The 22500-nt window shown below is 38.3% G+C and overlaps 2 protein-coding genes and 1 long non-coding RNA gene across 4 annotated transcripts in view; 1 reads left to right on the forward strand and 2 right to left on the reverse strand.

Moving 5' to 3' along the window:
* Positions 1–16930, reverse strand: part of LOC125035341 (XK-related protein 4-like) — a 20088-nt gene extending 3158 nt beyond the window's left edge. The window contains exons 1-3 of one of the 2 annotated variants that reach the window (XM_047627665.1): positions 16795–16930; positions 7742–7898; positions 402–562 (exon numbers count right to left, since the gene is read on the reverse strand). In XM_047627665.1, the coding sequence (XP_047483621.1) occupies positions 402–562; positions 7742–7891 (311 nt within the window). In that variant the 5' untranslated portion in view covers positions 7892–7898; positions 16795–16930. Of the gene's footprint in view, positions 1–401; positions 563–4820; positions 5869–7741; positions 7899–16794 lie in introns of those variants that run through there. The other variant, XM_047627666.1, reaches the window with a different exon arrangement.
* A 155-nt stretch (positions 16931–17085) lies between these two features.
* LOC125035340 (caspase Dronc-like) overlaps positions 17086–22500 on the forward strand; it is a 27836-nt gene continuing 22421 nt past the window's right edge. Inside the window, exon 1 of the mRNA XM_047627663.1 lies at positions 17086–17217. Coding sequence (XP_047483619.1) covers positions 17208–17217 — 10 coding nt within the window. The 5' untranslated portion in view covers positions 17086–17207. The remainder of the gene's footprint in view (positions 17218–22500) is intronic.
* Positions 19749–22500, reverse strand: part of LOC125035342 — a 5746-nt gene continuing 2994 nt past the window's right edge. The window contains exon 3 of the long non-coding RNA XR_007115761.1: positions 19749–19983. This is a non-coding gene — a long non-coding RNA (uncharacterized LOC125035342). The remainder of the gene's footprint in view (positions 19984–22500) is intronic.

Raw genomic sequence — 22500 nt, forward strand, 5'->3', positions numbered from 1 at the left:
GTGTATCGATCTCAGGCCTATGTGCCTTGCGGCTGATGTGGCTCGGTCATGGAGCTTATCGCTGGGGTATCTTATCTCTGCCTCACTTGGTGAGTGGATACTTGCACAAATACATACACAGCACATACATGAACACGCACACACACACGAACGAGAACACGAACATGATCACGAACACACACACACACTCACACACACACACACACACACACACACACACACACACACACACACACACACACACACACACTCTCTCTCTCTCTCTCTCTCTCTCTCTCTCTCTCTCTCTCTCTCTCTCTCTCTCTATCTATCTATCTCTCTCTCTCTCTCTCTCTCTCTCTCTCTCTCTCTCTCTCTCTCTTCTCTCTCTCTCTCTCTTTCTCAGGATTGCCCCAACTCACCATTGCAGCGACTTGTACCCAGCGTAAAGGTTGGGAAGCAGGATGCAGAAGAAGATGAACCATCCCGACTTCGGCAACTGCGCCTTGAAATGGGCCACGCATACCCACAGGTCCAGGCACAGGTCGGCTACGTAGAAGATCATAGAGAACCATATCACGAGCTGAAAGAGGGAGGGTTGATTAGCTGAGAGGGAAGTAAATGACGAAGAAATAATGGAAAAAAAATAAGAAAGAAAGAATTACAGACAGATACACGCGCACGTATTGATAAGATATGCGTGTGTGTGTGTGTGTGTGTGTGTGTGTGTGTGTGTGTGTGTGTGTGTGTGTGTGTGTGTGTGTATGTATGTATGTATGTATGTATGTATGTATGTATGTATGTATGTATGTAAGTATGTATGTATGTGTGTGTGTGTGTGTGTGTGTGTGTGTGTGTGTGTGTGTGTGTGTGTGTGTGTGTGTGTGTGTGTGTGTGTGTGTGTGTGTATGTATGTATGTGTGTGTGTAAAGATATATATAATATATATATATATCTATATATATAAATATATAATATATATATGCATATATATACATATACATATACAATATATATATGTATATATAAATATATATATAATATCAATACAGTATATATATATATTATATATATAAATACATATATATATACATATACATACATATATATATATAAATGTATATATATATATATAACATATACAGCATATATTTACAAATCTCTCTCTCTCTCTCTCTCTCTCTCTCTCTCTCTCTCTATATATATATATATATATATATATATATATATATATATATATATGTATATATACATAAACACATACAATATATATATACAATATGTATACAATATTTATACAGTATATATACAGTATGAATATATACATTACATACATGAGAAATGTTTTAACCAATGGGATTTCTGCAATATAAAATCATATCTACATAGAAATCAGCTACACGAACGTCCACATGCATGAAAAAATAACACATACCAAAAGATTAAATATCCAGACGCGTGACCTACAGATGAAAATATTCCTACAAGTAAACAAAAGCACACAGGCCCACGGTTACCCCTCGTTACAAGCTTGTAGCACGAAAGACCTTTGCACACAGAGAAAATATCCTCCTTGCAAAGCCATCCTAACCACAGTGGCCTTCCAGTGTCCGTTATGTTGGTTATAGCTTCACTCTGGTTATTTAAGCGCTGACATTGTAAAGTGGGCTGATGTGTGGCTTTGGCGAGTTCCATTCGGTTCGCCATTGCAAGCAGATCTGGAGTGGCGATAGTGCTTTATGATCAGCTTAGAAATCTAGTTTTGATGCCTTATTTTACTTATATATATATATTTATATATATATATATATGTGTGTGTGTGTGTGTGTGTGTGTGTGTGTGTGTGTGTGTGTGTGTGTGTGTGTGTGTGTGTGTGTGTGTATATATATATATATATTTTTTTTTTTTTTTTTTTTTTTTTTGGGGGGGGGGGGGGGGTAGAGTCTGTACGTTGATGCAACAGGTCATATCAATGTACGAAGGAAAATTTTTATATAAACCGCTAAACAAGAATCATAAAATATAATAACGAATTAATATACAAGTAATTAATAATTTAATTATAAATTTTATGCGCTACAACTAACCGAAAGTATTGCTCGAAGAAGCTAAACTTGATGCAGGACCAAAGTGATCAGGTCACTCACTCAGTAACTGACTTTATCTACAATCACTCAAAAAAATACCGAAATCCTGCCCTTCAAGAGAAAAAAAAAAAAAAAAAAAAAAAAAAAAAAAATATATATATATATATATATATATATAAATAATTTCTAGACACCAAAAAGAAACCCTAAAGCTGTTGTTCCCAACCTCTTCCATCTTGTGGCCCCCGACTAACAAAGAATAATCTCCATGGCTCCGTTCGGTGACTGCCATTACTTCAGAGTCAGTTATTACTATTTATGAATGGTGGAATGGTGTCAGTAGGTATAGGCCAAGAGCTCTTTACGGAAAGATTCCAATTTATTGATATGTGGGATATAATTACATGTAGGCACCATCGGCAAAAGAAGAGGAAGAGCACAAGCAAAACAAAATTATATATACAGAGATACTTACATACATACATACATACATACATACATACATACAACACACACACACACACACACACACACACACACACACACACACACACACACACACACACACACACACATATATATATATGTATATATATGTATATATATGTATATATATATATATATATACACACACACACATATGTAGATAGTTACATACATACACACATATATACCCATACATAGACTGTTACATACATATACACATATATACATGTACATACATATAAACACATACATCCATACATAAACATACATAGATACAGACAAACATAACCACACACAAACAGATACATACGTACATAGATAGATACATGCATAAATACACACAGATACATGCATACACAGATTCATACACATACACACACATAAATAAATATATCCATCCACACATATCCACATACACAAAATGCAATCATGAAATCACTCCAAATAAAAATATAAGCCAATAGCACATCACCTTCTACAGCATGCCCTCGCACCAGGACCTAACGACGAAGGACATAAGGACATTTTCTGCTTAACGACCCGACATCACACGCCAAGGATCAGACAATAATTCAATATATCCTCAATCGGCGAGCCCTTTGCGCCTCCAGCTTTGTCTTTTTCTCACTCTGCTGGTAGTTATTTTTTTACTTTAAGTTCATTATCATTATATATCTATTTTTTTTTAAATCTCTCTCATTCTCTTACACACGCAAGCATGTACACGGAAACACACATGCACACACGTACACGGATACGCACACACACGCACACGCACGCACACATACACACACGCACACGCGCACACACACACACAAACATACGCACACACACACACACACGCACACACACACGCACACACGCACACACGCACACACACACACACACACACACACACACACACACACACACACACACACACACACACACACACACACACACACACACACACACACACACACACCATGCAAGTAGAAAGATAGAGAAGCAAGCATATATATAATATATGTAATGTACATATATAATATATATAATATATATAATATATATAATATATATACATATATATATATAATATGTGTGTGTGTGTGTGTGTGTTTCAGTGTCATTGTAGTTATTTAGGGATTAATCATGACTGATTTACGTTACATATAGAGAGATGTGTATATATATGTATATATACACATATATATGTATATATATACATATATATGTATATATGCACATGCATACATACATACATACATACACACACACACACACACACACACACACACACACACACACACACACACACACACACACACACACACACACACACACACACACACACACACACACACACACACACACACACATATATATATATGTATGTATATACATTAATAGATAAATATAGATATATACATATATATACATATATATGTGTATGTACGTGTATATGTATGTATACATGTATATATATACATTTATATGTACATATATGTAAATATATACATATATATACATATATGTGTACATATATGTATATATACATATAAATTTATGCATGTATATGTAAATATGTGTGTGTATATATATATATATATATATATATATATATATATACGTAAAGATATTTATGACTTTATTCATCTGTCTGGTAATATATCTATATATAATGTAAATCAGTCATGATTAATCCCTAAATAACTACAATGACACTGACATAGAAGTGTAATAAAGACGAGAGGAAATGCAGCAACGGCAATGCAACTAATTGCATTTTAGAATTTCTATCTACTGCAGCGCATCTCCCCTTGCGATTTAACTAAAACGTTACTTTCTCTTTAACGCAGATCTCCTTATCATCTTCGCTTATGATGTACAACTACTAAATCTCGCTCTTCCTGTCCAAGAAAACTGGCTCTGAATTCAACAGTGTGAAAGCCAACGAATGTAGACAAGTTACGGATTTGTATCGGTTCGGCCACCTCATCCTAAGGCTCGGGGCGACACCTGCCGCAACTTTCGAACCTCCTACTACCTCACTCTCTCCTGGATAATATTGAGTAGTTTCTCCCCAGATTTATAATCTAGAGTCTCGTGATTAATATTATCAATTGTTTCGTTTCGGTTATTGTTGTCTTTGTTTATCTTTTTATATATTAATTTGCATCGTTAGGTATTTTACTCTATGGAGGCGAGCGACGTTCTTGATTTGCCATATAGTTCCTAGAATGACTCACATTTTCCTCTTAGGGTCTGGGCCCATCGAGTCGTACTTACCTCATTTCTGATGGTGAACTTGGGTCGCCCCTGCCTAACGTTGACAAGGTACGACAGTGAAGACACAGAGTTATTTTCCATTGTTGTGGTGAGCACTTTCAAACTGTTCTGGAATAAGCATCCTCATACCAGAGGGGATCTAGAGAGGACCCAACACCGCCACATACATTCCTCACTGAGGATGTAAAGTCACTAGGAAAAAAATCTTACACTGGAGAGTCCTTCACGCCTTTAAACAGGGATTTCCACTAATATAACGGGTCGCCTTGTTTTGTTTTTGTCTTTGTTTTTTTTTAATTTTCATCCACAGTGAAAATTACTTGTTCATTATAACACTTGGTGTTTGTGCACATTCCTACAGGTGTATAGTAGTTCCTCTACATATCTGATTAGATAAAGTTAATCTCGACCATTTAGATTTTCGATAGCGAGTCACGAATTCTTCATTTCATCATTTATATACATCAGATCGCCATTGCACACACACTCCCTCACTGCACGAGTTACAGATGAGTAAAAACGCCGGTGCTTTAAAAAACTCGTCTTGTATCAACGTTCTTCGTAAGGTCAACATGTCACTTTGTACGCGCGCCGCTCCGAATGGCATTCTTGAAACAGGGTGTTGTACCATTATCAGTTACAGGAAATCTGTCGGTACCACACCAACCTCCGGTTTCGCTGCATCCGGATTGCCTTCCACGGCGCGACTCTAGAACACTCGCAGCTCGCACTTCAGTGAAAGTTGTGCGTGTCCGCCGCTCACGACACAGTCCTCCACACCAGCTGAAAAACAGCAGGTGTTGCGTGCGCCTTCGCCAACGGTGACTCAGCACTAGACTCAGCCGCACACAGTAGCCTGTGCCGTGTTCGGCGATCCAAACAGGGGGCGTTGTCTTGTAGGGGTCGAGGGCAGGGTGGCGTGTCTGCGCTCCACGTGGGATGGCTCTTCCTACTGGCGCGGCAGGTTGAGAGCAAGGGACCCTCCGTGTTTGGGCCCGTCTTGCTGACTGACTGCAGGACTCACAAGGGGGCGGGAGGGGGAGGCTAACCCACCCCGCCCCCTGCCACCCGGCACAACGGGTTAATTTTAACACCTAACCTTGAGGCTGCTCCACCTCACTGTTTGGTGGTCAAACATGCAGAGTAGCCAGCAGCTGCATTTTGAGAGACAAGTGAAATACATAATTGATTTAATAATCAAGAATGGAATTATCAGTTTTTAGCATCACCGATGTCATCTGTCGCATCGTGCATTCACTTTGTAAAGTTATACATGCGACGAGCGATCGCATATCCAGTGCCCGCATTCATCACATTGTTAGCATTACATTTATTTACACTTGATTCCAATTAGGTCCAGTTAGCTCGAACCGCTCTCGGCCAAGTCCCAAATCCCAGGACAACGCAGACCTTCCCAAAAATACTCTAACGCTCCTCGAAACAACACGCCATTCAATAAGCGACGTGCCCGAGAAGCGATGACGCAATGCGGCCGGGGAGAGCGCGCCGACAGTTCGCGGTCTGCTTCACCGTTATGTTATTTTAGGGCGGAAACAACGGAAATGCAGGCGGTAGAGCGTGGCTTGTGGAGGAGGAAGGGCGTTTGCTTGCGTGTTAGGTGGGCGGCTTAGCTACGAGGGGGCTGGGTTATCCGGCTCTGGCAAGGAAAGGCTGCGTAATGATCTGAAGCATAGGTCTTGACGGGATAAATAATAATAATAATAATAAAACAAAATAAAAAAAATAGAGTTCCGCAAGGAGTAATACAGCTTACAATACATTCCGGGGAGATTTCTGTCCCACACTGACGTGAATGGGATTTCGAAACAGGTCATGAATATGAAGAAAGGATGGTGGGGATAGTGGTTGCACAAACATCGATGGCTATGCAATTGCTGTTACATCGATACAGGTGGAGGTGGGGCGAGGTGAGTCAACGGCCTTATGTCCATAAAATGAGGAGTCATAAAGATTTGATGCAGCTTTATGCTTGTGGATTTTTAGGTAAAACTTACGAAACACTAATATTGTTCTTATATATTCAGAAGAACTTGTATTACTTCATAGTGGGAAAATATTTAAGTACGTTGTATATGTATATATAATCACGAATACACAATGTCTGTGTGTGTATAAATTGTATGTATGTGTATATGTATACGTAAGAGTGTATAAATAAATAAATAAATAAATAAATTAATTAATTAATTAATAAACACACACGCATATATATATACACACATATATGTATATATATATATATATATATATATATATATATATACATTTATATGTGTATATATGTATACACACATATATGTGTATATATGTATACACACATATATGTGTGTGCGCAAGTGCGTGAGTGTACGTGCGTGTGTGCGACTGTGTGTGTGCGTGTGCTTGCGAGTTAGTGGGTGTGAGTGTACGTGTATACAATTATGGACCTACCCATATATACATATATGTGTGCACACATCCATATCCTGTATATTTTCATACGAATGTATAAAATGCATGATCGGGTGTTTTGTTCATTAAAATATCGTCGTGGAAATGTCGTGACGATGTATTACATCCCCCTTCCAAGAGATGCATTATCAAATTAACCACACGACATTCTCCAATTACAAAGTCAGTTACTAACACGCATTTCACTCCCACACAAAAACTCGCCAACATCGTCAAATTCACAGAAAATCGCTTACTTCCACGCCCCCATCGTTGCATACACAGAAAATGGGATACGGAACTTCTACAGAAAATGGGAAATAATGAGCTATATCGAATCTTCGAATACCGGGATATGTCACATCCACAGAAAATGGGACATGCCACATCCACAGAAAATGGGAAAAGCCACACCCACAGAAACCTGTGTATACTGGAACTATCCTGTGTCCTGCTACCTTGTACCTTACCTCATTCCACCAGGTGAATTTGCAGACGCTCGCAGGTCTTTCCGATACAAGGCCGTCGGCGTCCTTTTCCGCGGTTGTTTGATCGACAGCTTCCTTGTCCTCGGCTGGCAGTGGCGAGAAAGCCACGCGCTTGCTTGGTTGGGTCTTCATTCTTGTCCTGTGAATAGACCTGTTTGTCAATGACTGTAATGCTATCAAAATGTCAAAACTTGCGAAATATTTACCAAATAATATAAAATATACCTACAGTAGTGTCTTGTGGTACGCAAACATGAATACTTATATATTTATTTCCTTGTGCATCAGCTTTCCATTAACCATTACAGAAAATAAGAATAGGGAATTTTTCATGGGTACTGCTACCTACACATACATTTTACATTATAAAATCCACCTTTTCAGCAACAACATTAATATTCCATCTGCCATGGTCTTAAAATTTCGGGAGTTTGAAGACAGCATGACCAAAGTATATCAAAAAAAATATGTGCAATTTGGGGCCAAAGTTGGTGTGTTCTGGTAGCAGTCGCACTCCCTCGAACCTACTTCGCATACACTTTAATTTTCATAGATTTCGCCTCAATGGTTGGGAATCAGCAGAAAATAAATATGCAAAAATTGTGTCTGCGATATTTATTATCGTATATATATATACATAAATATACATACATACATACATACACACACACATATACACATATAATATATAATATATATATATATACACATATATAATAGAACACACGCTCGCGCGAGCGGGACATTACTGGAAAAGTATCTCTAAAATGACTGGCGATACTGCGAACGAAGTGTGTGTGTGCGAACTTATGTATATCTAGGATATGCTAGTGCAACATTCCCTGTAGAACTTAGTCATGGCGTCGGCGTTTCCTTTTCTTCGAATGTAAACACGACTAGCCAGTTTCAACAGCCGCTTTGTGCCACAGGACTCTAAAGCTGAATTTTTATTTAGACAAATTTCTCATATCCGATGTTGGTGGTTTTGATGAACAAGACAGTTTTGGTGGGGTACCAAGGTTAGGATATCGTACCTCGAGTACCAGCTGGTTTTGGGTACAAAAGTCCACATATGTGGCTGCCCGTTTCTCTGTTGTTATATTTACATGTTAATACGATTGGATGATATAAATTGCATGTCACTGTTTCTCGCATTAAATAGTTAAGAAAATCGATTAATTTCAGATTAGTTGCGTTTACTCTAGCCATCAAATTTCCAGGATTTCTAGATAGCACACTCAAAGAGAAACAAATATTTAGTAATTCTATTATCTTATTTTTTTATTCCTTATTCGTTTATCAAGTAGTTTTTTTCTATACAATCAACCACCAGCTTTAGACTCACGATGCCATTTACACGTAAGATAAACTGAAATAATAGCAGTGGAAAAGGCAGGGACATACCTAATTACCAGACTCTGAACGAAAAAACCTAAAGAGAAAATAATAATAATCACTGTATTCCATATGTTAACGCAGATGACATGATTCGCCAATTCATCTGTTTAGATGTAAAGTAAGAGATAATTTTCTTCCTGGTTGAAAACTAGACAGTTGCTTTTATGCTTTCAAGGGTTATTATGTTGTGTGATTTCGTTTTACTTAAACTGCACTGGAAATGTGTTTATTCTCATATTTTTGAAGGGGTCAACATTTATGCTTAGTACCTGAACCAGTCTTCAGCCGGTCTAGGTGTTTGCATAATCTATTTAGGCCTCTGTGTGTGTGTGTGTGTGTGTGTGTGTGTGTGTGTGTGTGTGTGTGTGTGTGTGTGTGTGTGTGTGTGTGTGTGTGTGTGTGTTTTCTCAATTCAGTTGGATCAAATTCATCTGGTGACGCAAGGAAACTGGTACTGAGTTATCATGATTCATTTTACAATAACTTTTTTTTCAACACCTCATTAATTCATTCTTCCTAGAAGAACAGCCCCATTCATACTCGGATGTGAATCTCATTTCCCGAAATTGTAAAAGCAAGATAAATACTCTGTTAAAACGTTCCACAAAATCAGTCGAACATGTCTATTTGCTTATGATCTTCATGGAGGAAGAATTTTCTGAAGCGGCAAGATAATGCGCATCTATATCTATGTATCTATCTCTGTATATAAATACACACACACATATATATATAGAACTATATATATTTATATTCAAATTTCGTATCGTTCCTTTGTTCGCTATTTCTTTTCCACCACATATGTTTATTTTGAGATGTCCAAATATCTTCAAATTTTGGCGAAGCTTTTTATCATAGCAGTCTCACATGGTACTGTGTAGGTGGCTGGAAGGATATTAAACTTTATTGATATCAAATTGAAATTTAACACGAGAAAGATGGATATATACACACTGAAAAAAACACACAAAAAGTTATCTTAAGCATTAATTTTTACGGTGTCTAATAATACCAGTGTGTTCGGCGCTTGTACAGCACCACCCAAACACTATATTGTGCTAATAGCATACTCACTCTACTGTGCACGAGAAAAAAAAAATGCTCCCCTGTTTCCACCACAGCTACAAAAAGCTCATCATAGAACCAATGATAATGAGGGTCGCATCAACAACTTCCGGCATGCTAGGGTTGTTTTTTAGTTTTTCATTTGATGTATCACCACTTACTTATCTGGAAAGGCATTTAAGGTTTAAGTATCAACATCACTGATTAAGACATTCTTGTGGTGAGTTGCCAAGAAAATGGTCCACGAGTAATACATACGTACTTTTGAATGGCACAAGGCACACTCTGGGGTTATAATAAATTGAATTCTAAATGATGTTTGTACTTAGAGCCTCAATAATATGTTAGTTTTAATTAAGGGTACGACTTGGTGTTCTTGCTATGCTCATTCTATGGCTTGGTAATGATCTGTGAGTTTTAATTTACACGTTTTAATGCATGCTTAATTTTTATTTTCATTTTATATTAGTGTAGTCTTATTCTATACCCCCCCCCTCCCCCCTTTCTCTTCTCTCTCTCTCTCTCTCTCTCTCTCTCTCTCTCTCTCTCTCTCTCTCTCTCTCTCTCTCTCTCTCTCTGTCTCTGTCTCTCTCTCTGTCTGTCTCTGTCTCTGTCTCTGTCTGTCTCTCTCTCTCTCTCTCTGCCTGTCTCTGTCTGTCTGTCTCTCTCTCTCTCTCTCTCTCTCTCTCTCTCTCTCTCTCTCTCTCTCTCTCTCTCTCTCTCTCTCTCTCTCTCTCAGTCGTGGTGTATCTCTCGTATAAGTAGGTCGTGTTTTAGTGCTGTCCTTAGTCGTCAGAGATTTCCTGAATCCTATGTTTACCTGCCACCACAGACAGGGAGCGGGTGAGGTGCCTCTGGACAAGTTTTACCTCACAAGGGCATGTTGCAAGTGGACCACATAAGAGGGAAAGAAGTGAAGGAAGTGTGGACATGAGTGACAATGAAAATGGATGCGAGCAGGAGGAGAAGAGGAAGAAGAACGAAGAGGGAACCGAAGCAGGATATCAAAATGTTGTTGATATGAATGGCAGGAAACGATTGTTAATCCCACAGGACTGCGCCATGAGTTTCCTGGAGATATTAAGGTGGGCCATGGAACTGGACAGGGACCACCGTGATTTCGAGCCACTTATGAAGGAAGGCAGAGGGAGGCCTTATCTCAAGGTACGGGCAGGCGAAGCGGATGCAAGGGGCAGTGATGACTGCCCCAAAGGCTGGGGAAAAACTCACTAAAGTTATAATTTTCCGATACCCGACCATAGTGGACCCAGACTTTTTGTTGGACGATGACAGATTTGTGTGGGTGAAGAGGCATGCGTCCAGGAGTGAGGAGCAGAGTCAGCACGTTGCCCTCCTGAAAAGAAAGTGCCCGAGAGAGTATTCATCTCTGGAGCGCAGTATATGTGCCTCAAGTGTTGCCGATGGGGCCAGAAGCCTTGGACCTGTCAGCAGGATGCTCGATGTAGGTTCTGCGGTAGAAAGCATGACTCTAGGATCTACCGAGCCCAAATTAAAAAGGGGGAAAGGGTTAAACTTTGCTGCTGCAACTGCGGAGACCCCCACAATGCCGGGTCAAAGTCAGTCAAAGCTAATTTCGGCGGTTCACCAGCAAGGAATAGCGGGAAACGAAAAAGGCCCGGCCACCTCGCAGGCAGAGGTACAAAGGGAAGCTACAACTACAGTCCCTAACGCCTGGCTGCAGGGGCCACCGCGTGTGGCGTCGTCGTCAAAGGGAAGCGATCAACGTCAGGACGACCGACAGGTGCAAAAAGTGAAGGAAGTGCCATGTAGTGATGCGGATTTTTCTGGGAAGTATCGGCAATCACCCGGATGCTGCAGACACTGATGCGGAGAATGGATGTACTTGGGGAAAAAAAAAAACAAAAAAAAACAAGACGGTGAAACCAAGGAACAGAAACTGGAACAGGAGGCCCCCCCCCCCCCTCCTCCGACGCATAAAAGAAATATAGAAATATAAGTGGTTCTGAAGAGGAACAAAGTGTAGACTGTAAGATAAAAAATCAAGGAAAGGACAGGGAAATAACAGCGAGTGTAGTGGGAGGAACATCCTCTGTGGACTTCAGGTAGCTCCCGCTGAAGTGCAAAGACCAGGAGAAAGAAAGCCTTTTGAAAAAATAGGAAGTTGTGCAAGACGAATGGGCAACCATTCGAGAGATGTTGGAGAAACGTAAGGACGCGACAAGACTGATAGAGCCTCTCTTGAAACAACGAAACAAGTGAGAGCGCGTTCAGACTTCAACATTTGTTTACACATAGTTTCGCACTTCTTGACATGAGTAATTGCGTTTGGCCTGGCTCAGGACCTGCCAATATCAACAGACTAATACTGATACTGCAAAGCGTGTCTTAACCATAGATATCTCTTCACTGGGCTAGATAGATCCAATGGAGATATGTGTATGTCTCATTTGTTGAGAGACCTATGTTTTGTATGTGAAATGTGAGCTAACATAGGGACTTTTTATGATAGGGGTGAGGATAACCTACGTTACCTCATCCTTTTAAGGTGTAAGTTTTAATCTCAATGAACAGGTCAAATAAAATCTCTCTCTCTCTCTCTCTCTCTCTCTCTCTCTCTCTCTCTCTCTCTCTCTCTCTCTCTCTCTCTCTCTCTCTCCTTTACATGTAATGTACATATTTTGGGTAGACGAACAAAAAAAGATACCGCAGTTAAAAAAGAAACACAAAAGCTATTAACAGCGTTGGTATGTGTTAGATCACTCGAATTTTTTATCCTAGAGTAAACAATTTACGTGACCTGTAAACATTTAGACGCTACTATTTTTCTTCCAGATTGTGTTAGAATCTTTCCTGTCGTTACCTAGGGTGTCTCATATCGACTAAATAATAAAATTACTAGTAAAAAAAAGTAAACATACTGCGCGGCTTGTCCCCAGAGAACGATCTAGAGATAAAGCCTATTTATGTCCAGGAAAATGTAAGAGTTCAAACGAAATGAACGAGACGGACGTGGACCGCCAAGAGGAGGTTAAACAGAGGTACATAATTGATTTTTTGACGAGACTTTTTAAAGAAATTTCCGTTTGCATTTCTTTAAAGATATGTAATTCAATTCTCTCTGGTGGCATTCGATTTTGTATAACCTTAGTAAATGAATTGACACTACTACACGTCACATGGCATAATACGACTTTACATTTGTTTTTAAAACTTTCTTCATATTTTTTTCTCGCTACATCGTTAGTTAAGCCCCCTTTCCCCCCCTATATTCATATATTGTTTGTGTATGTGCGCGTGCGCGTGCGCGTGTGCGAGTTCGTGTGTGTGTGTCTGTGTGTGTGAGAGTGAGTGAGTGAGTGAGTGAGTGAGTGAGTGAGTGAGTGAGTGAGTGAGTGAGTGAGTGAGTGAGTGAGTGAGTGAGTGAGTGAGTGAGTGAGTGAGTGAGCGAGCGAGTGAGTGGGGTGTGCGTGCCTCTTGAAGCGTGTGACGTATGCTAGTCTTTTCAGTCACCCTTAATATCGGTTAATTTCGTTAATCAGCGTGAAAAGCGGAGGAGGGAAAGGCAGGGGAGGGGCTGTATTAATCACGCTGATTTTCATCATTACCACAACTTCCGGTATTTACGTATCTTTTATCTATTTTTATATTTCTAATCAAATCTAATCACTCTTAAAAACAATATAATAACAGTAATGATAATAATGATAATAGATATCATACTAATAAAAAACTAATATTACTACTACTAATAATAATAATAATAATGAGAACAGCAGTAATAATAATAATAATGACGATTATAATAATAACAACAATAATGACGATGATGATAATGATAATAGTAAGAATGATAATGATGATTATGATTATGATGATGATGATGACTGATAATATCACTAATTATGGCAATGGTAACTATGATAAAAACAGTACCATCACTGCTTACAAAAGGAAATACGACCATGATGGTACCAGTTGTAGCGAGAGGAGTGGAGATTATTATGCTGATAGAAATAATAACAGTAATGCGAGAAAAAAAAAAAAGTTATAAACAAAAATAATATATATTTAACACGGAAATATTTCAGGAGACCCGTATTGATCAGTATAAATTATCCGTCTCTTTGCGACTTTGATATCATGGTGAACATTTTTGTAGACACCTATCTATGTTGGTTAACTATCATTAGTATCAAAAATACACAGTTTCTCATAGTAGGGATCCTGTGTAAATGATAACGACCTACATCAATTGGCTATTATCGATATCAAAAATACATAGTCTATTATGGGAAGGAATCTATGAATATAACAACGACCTATTATCAGTTACTTATCATTAATAGCAAAAGGACATAGTCCGTTATAGAAGGGAGACTAATGTATGTATAAGAATGGCCTTCCTTAAAAACACCGCTGGACGTTTTAGGTCGGTTTCCCTTGGGTGTGTCAGGTAGCTGGGCGGGCCGGTATTAAATTACCTATATAATTTTGCCGCATTAAGTAGATGGCATAAATGAGTGTGCTTTTGGAAATGAGTGTGCTTTTGTAAGTATGGCAAATCCTGAAAAAAAAAATGTCGGATTGAAACCTAATTTTGGCGCATTAAATAGATGACATAAATGAGTGTGCTTTTGTAAGTATGGCAAATCCTGAAAAAAAATATCGGACTGAAACCTTATTTCATTTTTTGATATCACATTTATTACTAAGATGCTATATTCGCAGACCCTGTTTTTGAGAAATTAGGACAATTTAGAACCACTAATGAGACCTAATATCCGAGAGGAAGTGTGCAGGGTTAAGACATCTCAGCATATCGCCGAATAGGAACAAAATCACACACTCACGCACGCCGCCCGCACCCAACCGCCTGCCCGCCCGCCCGCCCGCACTCACACTCACACACACACACACACACACACACACACACACACACACACACACACACACACACACACACACACACACACACACACTGAACTGGATCCAAAACCAAAGGAAATATGAGTATCACAAGATCTTGTGACAAAAACAATGCTGTATATTGTTACAGGAGATTTATATCACGTCCCCCAGTTACCTTGAGGCAAAGAAAAATCTTTTAAACCAATTACTCTTTTTCTATTTCTAGTTCCATATTAAAACAAGCTTTTTAGCCTACATCGTCTCCGTCCTCCTCATCATTATTAGTGTGATTTTTTCTTATTACTGTTTTTTATACAACATAGCTAATCTGTGGGATGATACGTCATTTAGTCTCTTATATCGTGGTTTTGTATAACAGTGAAGACAAATAACGACTAAATACATTATTAATCAAATGCTTGCTGAATGGCCGGGCAAAATACTTGACTAAATTAGTTAATGGTGATGGTGATGATGATAATGCTATGTTGATGATGATGTTGATGATGATGATTGATGATTGATGATGATGATGATTGATGATGATGATGATGATTGATGATGATGATGATGATGAAGATGATGATGAAGATGATGATGAAGATGATGATACTGATGATGATGATGATGTTGAAGATGATGATGATGATGATGATGATGTTGAAGATGATGATGATGATAATGAAAATGATGATGATGATGTTGAAGATGATGATGAAGATGATGATACTGATGATGATGATGATGATGATGTTGAAGATGATGATGAAGATGATGATGATGATGATGATGATGATGAAGATGAAGATGATGATGAAGATGAAGATGAAGATGAAGATGAAGATGAAGATGAAGATGAAGATGAAGATAAAGATAAAGATAAAGATAAAGATAAAGATAAAGATAAAGATAAAGATAAAGATAAAGATGAAGATGAAGATGAAGATGAAGATGAAGATGAAGATGAAGATGAAGATGAAGATGAAGATGAAGATGAAGATGAAGATGAAGATAAAGATAAAGATAAAGATAAAGATAAAGATAAAGATGATGATGATGATGATGATGATGATGATGATGATGATGATGATGAAGATGAAGATGAAGATGATGATGCTGAAATGCCAACGGTAATATTAGTAATCACAATAACAATAATAAACCTAAAACTCCCACTAAGAAAAAAAAACGTCATTGTTTTGTTTTCATGCAGTCACTATGGCGACATCCTTCCCCCAAGGCTTCCCCCCTCTGCTTCAACTTGGCGTTCTACAATACTAAACGACCGTTTGGTGCAACACTGTACACAAGTTTAAATTCCACGTCTCCCTCCACCAAAGGAAAAATGACTCTCGAATATAATATGCTGTACAGTACTTATTACTATAATTATATACGAACGCGCGTACATGTCTTTAATACTTATCAAAACCAATGACTCACAAATTTGGCCGTTCGTGCATCTAATACAACTGACGTTTTCAGTAGTGATATTAACACCACCCTACGAAGATAGTTGTTAAATAGAGCATAAATGCAGTACGATAACATTTACGGATGGTGTGCGATTTCACTGCAGTACGGCGTCTTGCAACAATTATGTTGGATGTACAATAACTCCTTTTCCTAGTACACGATAAAACAATGGCTCAAGTTTGGATTAAATCTTGAGTCATACTTACCAACATAAAAAGATGACAGCGCTATGTCTCGTATCGCTTCGATGGTGTCGACACCTTCCTGTTTTGCTTCCACGAAGTTACATTTGATTGTTTCTTCTTATGTCTTGATGGGTTCACTGATGACCTTTATTTCCCCTCTGTATATTTGTTTTCTAACGGCACTTTTTACACAAAAATCTTCTTCGGAACCTTTTATACTTGTAGATTCTGTTGCATTCCCGATGCAACAGGCGGGCTCACCCTACCCGCTTCCTCTCATCGCTCGCCCGCACTGCCAGGCCGCGCTTTGTACTCGGGAACCCTGTCATTCTCACTCGGAGAACTCAGGACACGTCCGTATTATCGTCAAGAGAGCCCGTAACTAAGGAATCACATGTGTTTACGAGTGACCATGACTTCAGTCGGTTCCTTACATGTTCGGAGGTACGTAGAGTAAGTTGCGACGAGAGTTATTTTTTCAGCTAAGTATTTGTACCGTCTCTACTTTCCCGAGCGTGGTTTTGTTTGAATGTTTGTATATCCTTTAATTCACTCGTGGATCTGTAGTAGGCGAAGGGATTTACAGTGTTCGTAGGATGTCTGTCTCTTTTTTAAACTCCAAGTTCCCGCTCCGATGACTAATTCCCATGGACACCCTCTCAACACGACACTCAACCAAGTACCCTTTCTGTACGATGAAGCCTAGATTGAAATTCTTTGGATAAGAGACACGGTAATTCACGAGGATGAAGTTCGAAGGGAAAACGACCAAGGGTCAGGCGGATGATTATCCTTGGTCCTTAGTGGAATCGTTGTACTGCAAACGAAGTAACCGCCGGTCCCCTCTGCGCGTCACGTCTGTTTCCGATGAGAAGCGCCTTATGATCTTCGCCAGGACGCGCTGAGAGCAGGGCACCGCTCCTACGTCTGCTATCTGCCTGGGAGGGTGACACAGTGAGGGTGGGGGCAGGGTTGGGTGGCGAGTGAGCCTGGGGAGCGGGACGCCCTAAGATAAACAACCCCAAGATAGCGGGGTTCAGTGCGCGCCCCTCTTTCCACAGCGCTTCGCTCGATCTTCATTACTCAGTGGACACCACTCAATGGGGAAGTTGCTATTACCTGACTTTGAACGCTCCCTTTTCTGTCTATTTGCTCCAGCAATTCCTTTAGCATATTTAGCATAATCTCTGATATATATGAAACAGAATATGCCAAAATGTGACCTAAACATGAAACCCTCTTCCTCGAGGGAATAACAATGAAACGTGAAGCATCGAAAAAAGCGGATGGATAATGTAGACTTACAAATGGTCCACTATGATACTCTTGGATCACAAGATAAGATAAAAAAAATCTCTTAACAGCCGGCGTGGCTGACGAGCTTATAACGTAGAGTCGCATGCCTTGTACCAAAGTGGCCTTTCCAGAACAACCTGCTCTCCATTCACAGTTCGAGGAGCTAATGAATGACTGCACTGTCTGCGGTAGTGAGCGAGTAAAGTGCAACACTGGTAGCCAGCCACCAGCTGAGAGGAAAGGGAAGAGGAGAGGGTGACTAATGTCATTTTCTTAAATGTCCGTCCTGGCGTTGCCACCCTATTGTTCACATTGTGGGTGGCTGAAGGTTAATGCAAAGCCCTGCAAATAATGTACACTTTTATTAGACAGACGTCTGAAGGACTATTTCCCAAATCAATTATGTGTTTTATAAAGGTCCTTTGCGTATTTACATGTGATGGAAATGAGAACCATTGTGGGGAATGATATTACATGTATTTAAACTTATCTGCACTTGAACACATACACACACACACACACATACACACACCGGAACTACAATCGCGGACAAGATCTCCAAATAGAGAAAGAGAACACGGGCAGGATGACGTGCTCTGTTATTATCTTATCGTGCCCCCCCCCCCTCCCCCGCTTGTCACGATATCACATTTGCCAAATAACTAAGTGAATGGTGGGTGGGGGAACTGAATAACTGTAAAGAACAAAATAAATTTAAGATAAGTGTATAAAATATATATTATATATATGTACACACATGTACATATGTAACACACACGCATATATATATATATATATATATATATATATATATATATATATACTTACTATATACACGCACACACACACACACACACACACACACACACACACACACACACACACACACACACATACACACATATATATATAAAGAGAGAGAGAGAGAGATGTATACATATGTATATATATGTACATGATATATATATAATATATATGTATGTATTTATACATACACACACACACACACACACATATATATATATATATATATATATATATATATATACAAACACACACGCATACACACTCACCTTTGTACGTGTATGTTATCATCAAAGAGAGAGAGAAAGGTCATTTTCACAAACTAATAAGCAACAATAGTTATCCAACAAAAGCATGTGAAGGTATGGCTAACTACAACAGTTCCATCGTTCTTGCAAAATGTATAGAACGTTATCCACAAGGATTTAGCACAATGTTAGTAGATAACAGATAAAGATGCATATACAAGAAATGCCATAACAAGAACAGAGGTTTCAGGTGAGTAATTTTGCCCAGATTTCTCATGTTTAATAAAATATATTAAAAGATTGCTACATCCTGGCACATCAAACACTCACAAACAAAATGTAGGTGGAATCTTGTATACAGTTGGATTATACAGCAGTTTATACTTGACCAAATAGCAAAAAGTATACTTTGTTATAAAAAAAGGGATCAACTAATCTTAAACACCGATCTATGGTTTATATGGTCGAAGAGAGAGGCCTTAGAGGCGGTACAAGAAGCTCAGCCCACCCTGAGGGCGAGGATGAAGAGCTAACGTCTGCACTCCGTGTGTATATATATATATATATATATATATATATATATATATATATATATATATATATATTTGTGTGTGTGTATGTGGGTGTGATCTGAGGACCTGTAATGATATGGTGGGTAGTCAAGGAAGCATTCCAGTCCCTTATTGCAATGAACTAAAGGAGACTGGTGCATCGTCCCGAAGTGCTGAAATGGCGTCTTTTTAGGGTGAGAACTTGAAAGGTTCTCTTGCCGGCTAAACCTTGTAGGAACCGTGGCACCATGGATAATGTCATCACAAGATGGAGCGTGGATTCGGACTCTCTTGATCTCCATTACTATTTTCTGCAATGTTTGAAGTTCATACTTGAATATTTCAAAACATGTAGTTGGAGAATATGTTAAAATGTTATAGCATATAACCATATCCCATTTACGCTGTATATTGTACCGCTACATGATAATACATGATATATGGCAAAATGTGAATCATTTGGGGAGCAAAGATGAGACAAGAAAATAACTGCATTTTTTAAAACAAAGCATTTGGCAATTAGCCTTTTGGCAAAGTTTTGCCAAATGGCTAACATAAGACCACTCCCGTAGATATAATGAAAGAAAATGTAAATAAAGCTAATATAAGTAGCAAATAAAAAATCAGTACCCAGAACTAAATTGTCTCATCTTGCCCCTCATATGGGGCAAGATAAGAATATCATAGGTGACTTTGCTTCACCTATTTGCAAAGTTTATCCTAGATTTCAAGACATTTGCATATAAATACATAAAAACGTCATGTGTTTTAAACATGAAATATAGTAATTATTTATTATGAAATTGAAAAAAAAAAAAAAATACAGGCATTCTTACTGAACCCTTTGAAAAGCTGCATCAATTTAATCGCATGCCACGAAAATATTGTTCCTGTCTGTTTAACATCAACTAAATTTTCAATGAAAAGCTACTTAACATACCTCAAAGGAAACACCACAAGAGCCCCCTTATTTGCACTTTACAACATGCACTATGTTTACAGCATCTTCGGCCATGATCGTATATCCAAGATGTCGTATTGCCCCAAAGCATATGCAAAGATTAAATTCTTAATAACACAAAACGAAAATTTGACCCTGTTAGTGATAGTTTTCTTTGGTATTGGCATACCCTGAATTTGGTTTAAACCCATGGAGGTCAACCTTAAAGATATTTATTGCTTTAGCAACTAGTATTTTGCATGTGCCACCTCGAATAAGATGGGCGGCAAGCAATACTAACAATGAACACACCTTCATAAAAGCGTTACTTTCTTTGCGATGTGAATATTCTCCGGTTGAAAATCACGAATCAAAGACAAAGGAGACTCGAAACGACGTTGTTTGAATAATTTTGACGAAATCCATGCGAAAAACGAGCCCTTTTTCTTCTAAAAGTCTCCAAGTGTCTCATCTTACCCCACGTCTCGTCTTGCCCCGAATTACGCTAAACAAAGTATTGGCTGAAATTATATGAGCATGCAATCACTTGCAACCGACATCATGTTAAAGAATCATTAAGAAGAAGAGTGCTTTGACAATACCTTTGAATTGCTAAGTATCAGAGAGAGAGAGAGAAAGAGAGAGGACAGAAGACAGTATAATGGTATTTAAAAAGATATCTACATTTACCTTGCTATGTTGTTATAAAAAAAAAAAAAAAAAAAAAAAAAACAGGTTATGCTGTGCTAATGCATAATTTGTCTGTACGTAATATGGCTGCACGTACCAGAGACACAGGCAAGGTTAAATCGTGGCTGGAAGGAGGAGGCGATGTCAACGCAGCGGACCACGAAGGAAACACGAGGAGCACTTTTCAGATTAATATTTCCAGGTCCTTACTTCATCCATGGATTTAATATACCATAACAGTGTCACGCTAAATCTCGTCTCATTCCTGCCATCAGCACTTATCATAGAATTTACACTTATTTTATAAATTATTATGCACTGATATTTTTTTGTTTGTTTCTTTTCCTCCATCATGCAACATCTCTTTTGGAAAACGACTCCTAAGTGTCACTACTTATACCCGTAACCTATGTCTTTTTGACCAATAGGATTCCCCTGAAGAGAATTTGATCAATCTGACTTCGGCAATGATGCTTGAATACTGAAAGTTAACAGATTTCAAACATCAGTCCTTTAGAGTTGCCACCTTTTTATTTTCTCGTATCACCGTTGATCGTGTAATTTGGTTTTCACCCTATAACTTCGTCTTCATAACCAATACTTTCTGATATTATAAACCCCATTTAATTAGGTTTTTCGTTTCTTCAATGATCTACCTCGCCATTGTAATTAACATTAAATATGAATATTTACAAAAATAAAAATATATGTACTCTGATATAAATACTGTAATTAAGGTTTACATATAGAATAAATAAATCAGCATCGAATAAATCATCAGATTTTTAACCATATCCCAGAAAATATAAAGGCATGTCACTGTGATTCTAAAGTTTCTAATTTGTTTATGGTAATTGCATCTTAGAAGAACACGCAGGCACTATATTCATTAAAATTAAGATCTCAGTTGATTAAGAAGATTATGCAAAAAAAAAAAAAAAAAAAAAATCAAGCTATTTGATTATGTTAAAAAGAAAAATGCAAAAGAAAGAAAAACATATATGAATAATTCAAAATTTGGTCTGGCATTGGGGCTCCGAACAGCAAATGTTTTTTCTCAGTGAACATTAGTCCCAAGATATAAGTGGATTATTTAAACAAATGTTAGAATTAACACCCATTAAAAAAATATGGAAATAGTTACACCTCTCTTTTTCTAAAAAAAAAAAAAAAAAAAAATCGTATAGTATTAACTGTC

The sequence above is a fragment of the Penaeus chinensis genome, chromosome 19 (genome assembly GCF_019202785.1).
Source record: "Penaeus chinensis breed Huanghai No. 1 chromosome 19, ASM1920278v2, whole genome shotgun sequence".
NCBI classification, from domain to species: Eukaryota; Metazoa; Arthropoda; class Malacostraca; order Decapoda; family Penaeidae; genus Penaeus; species Penaeus chinensis.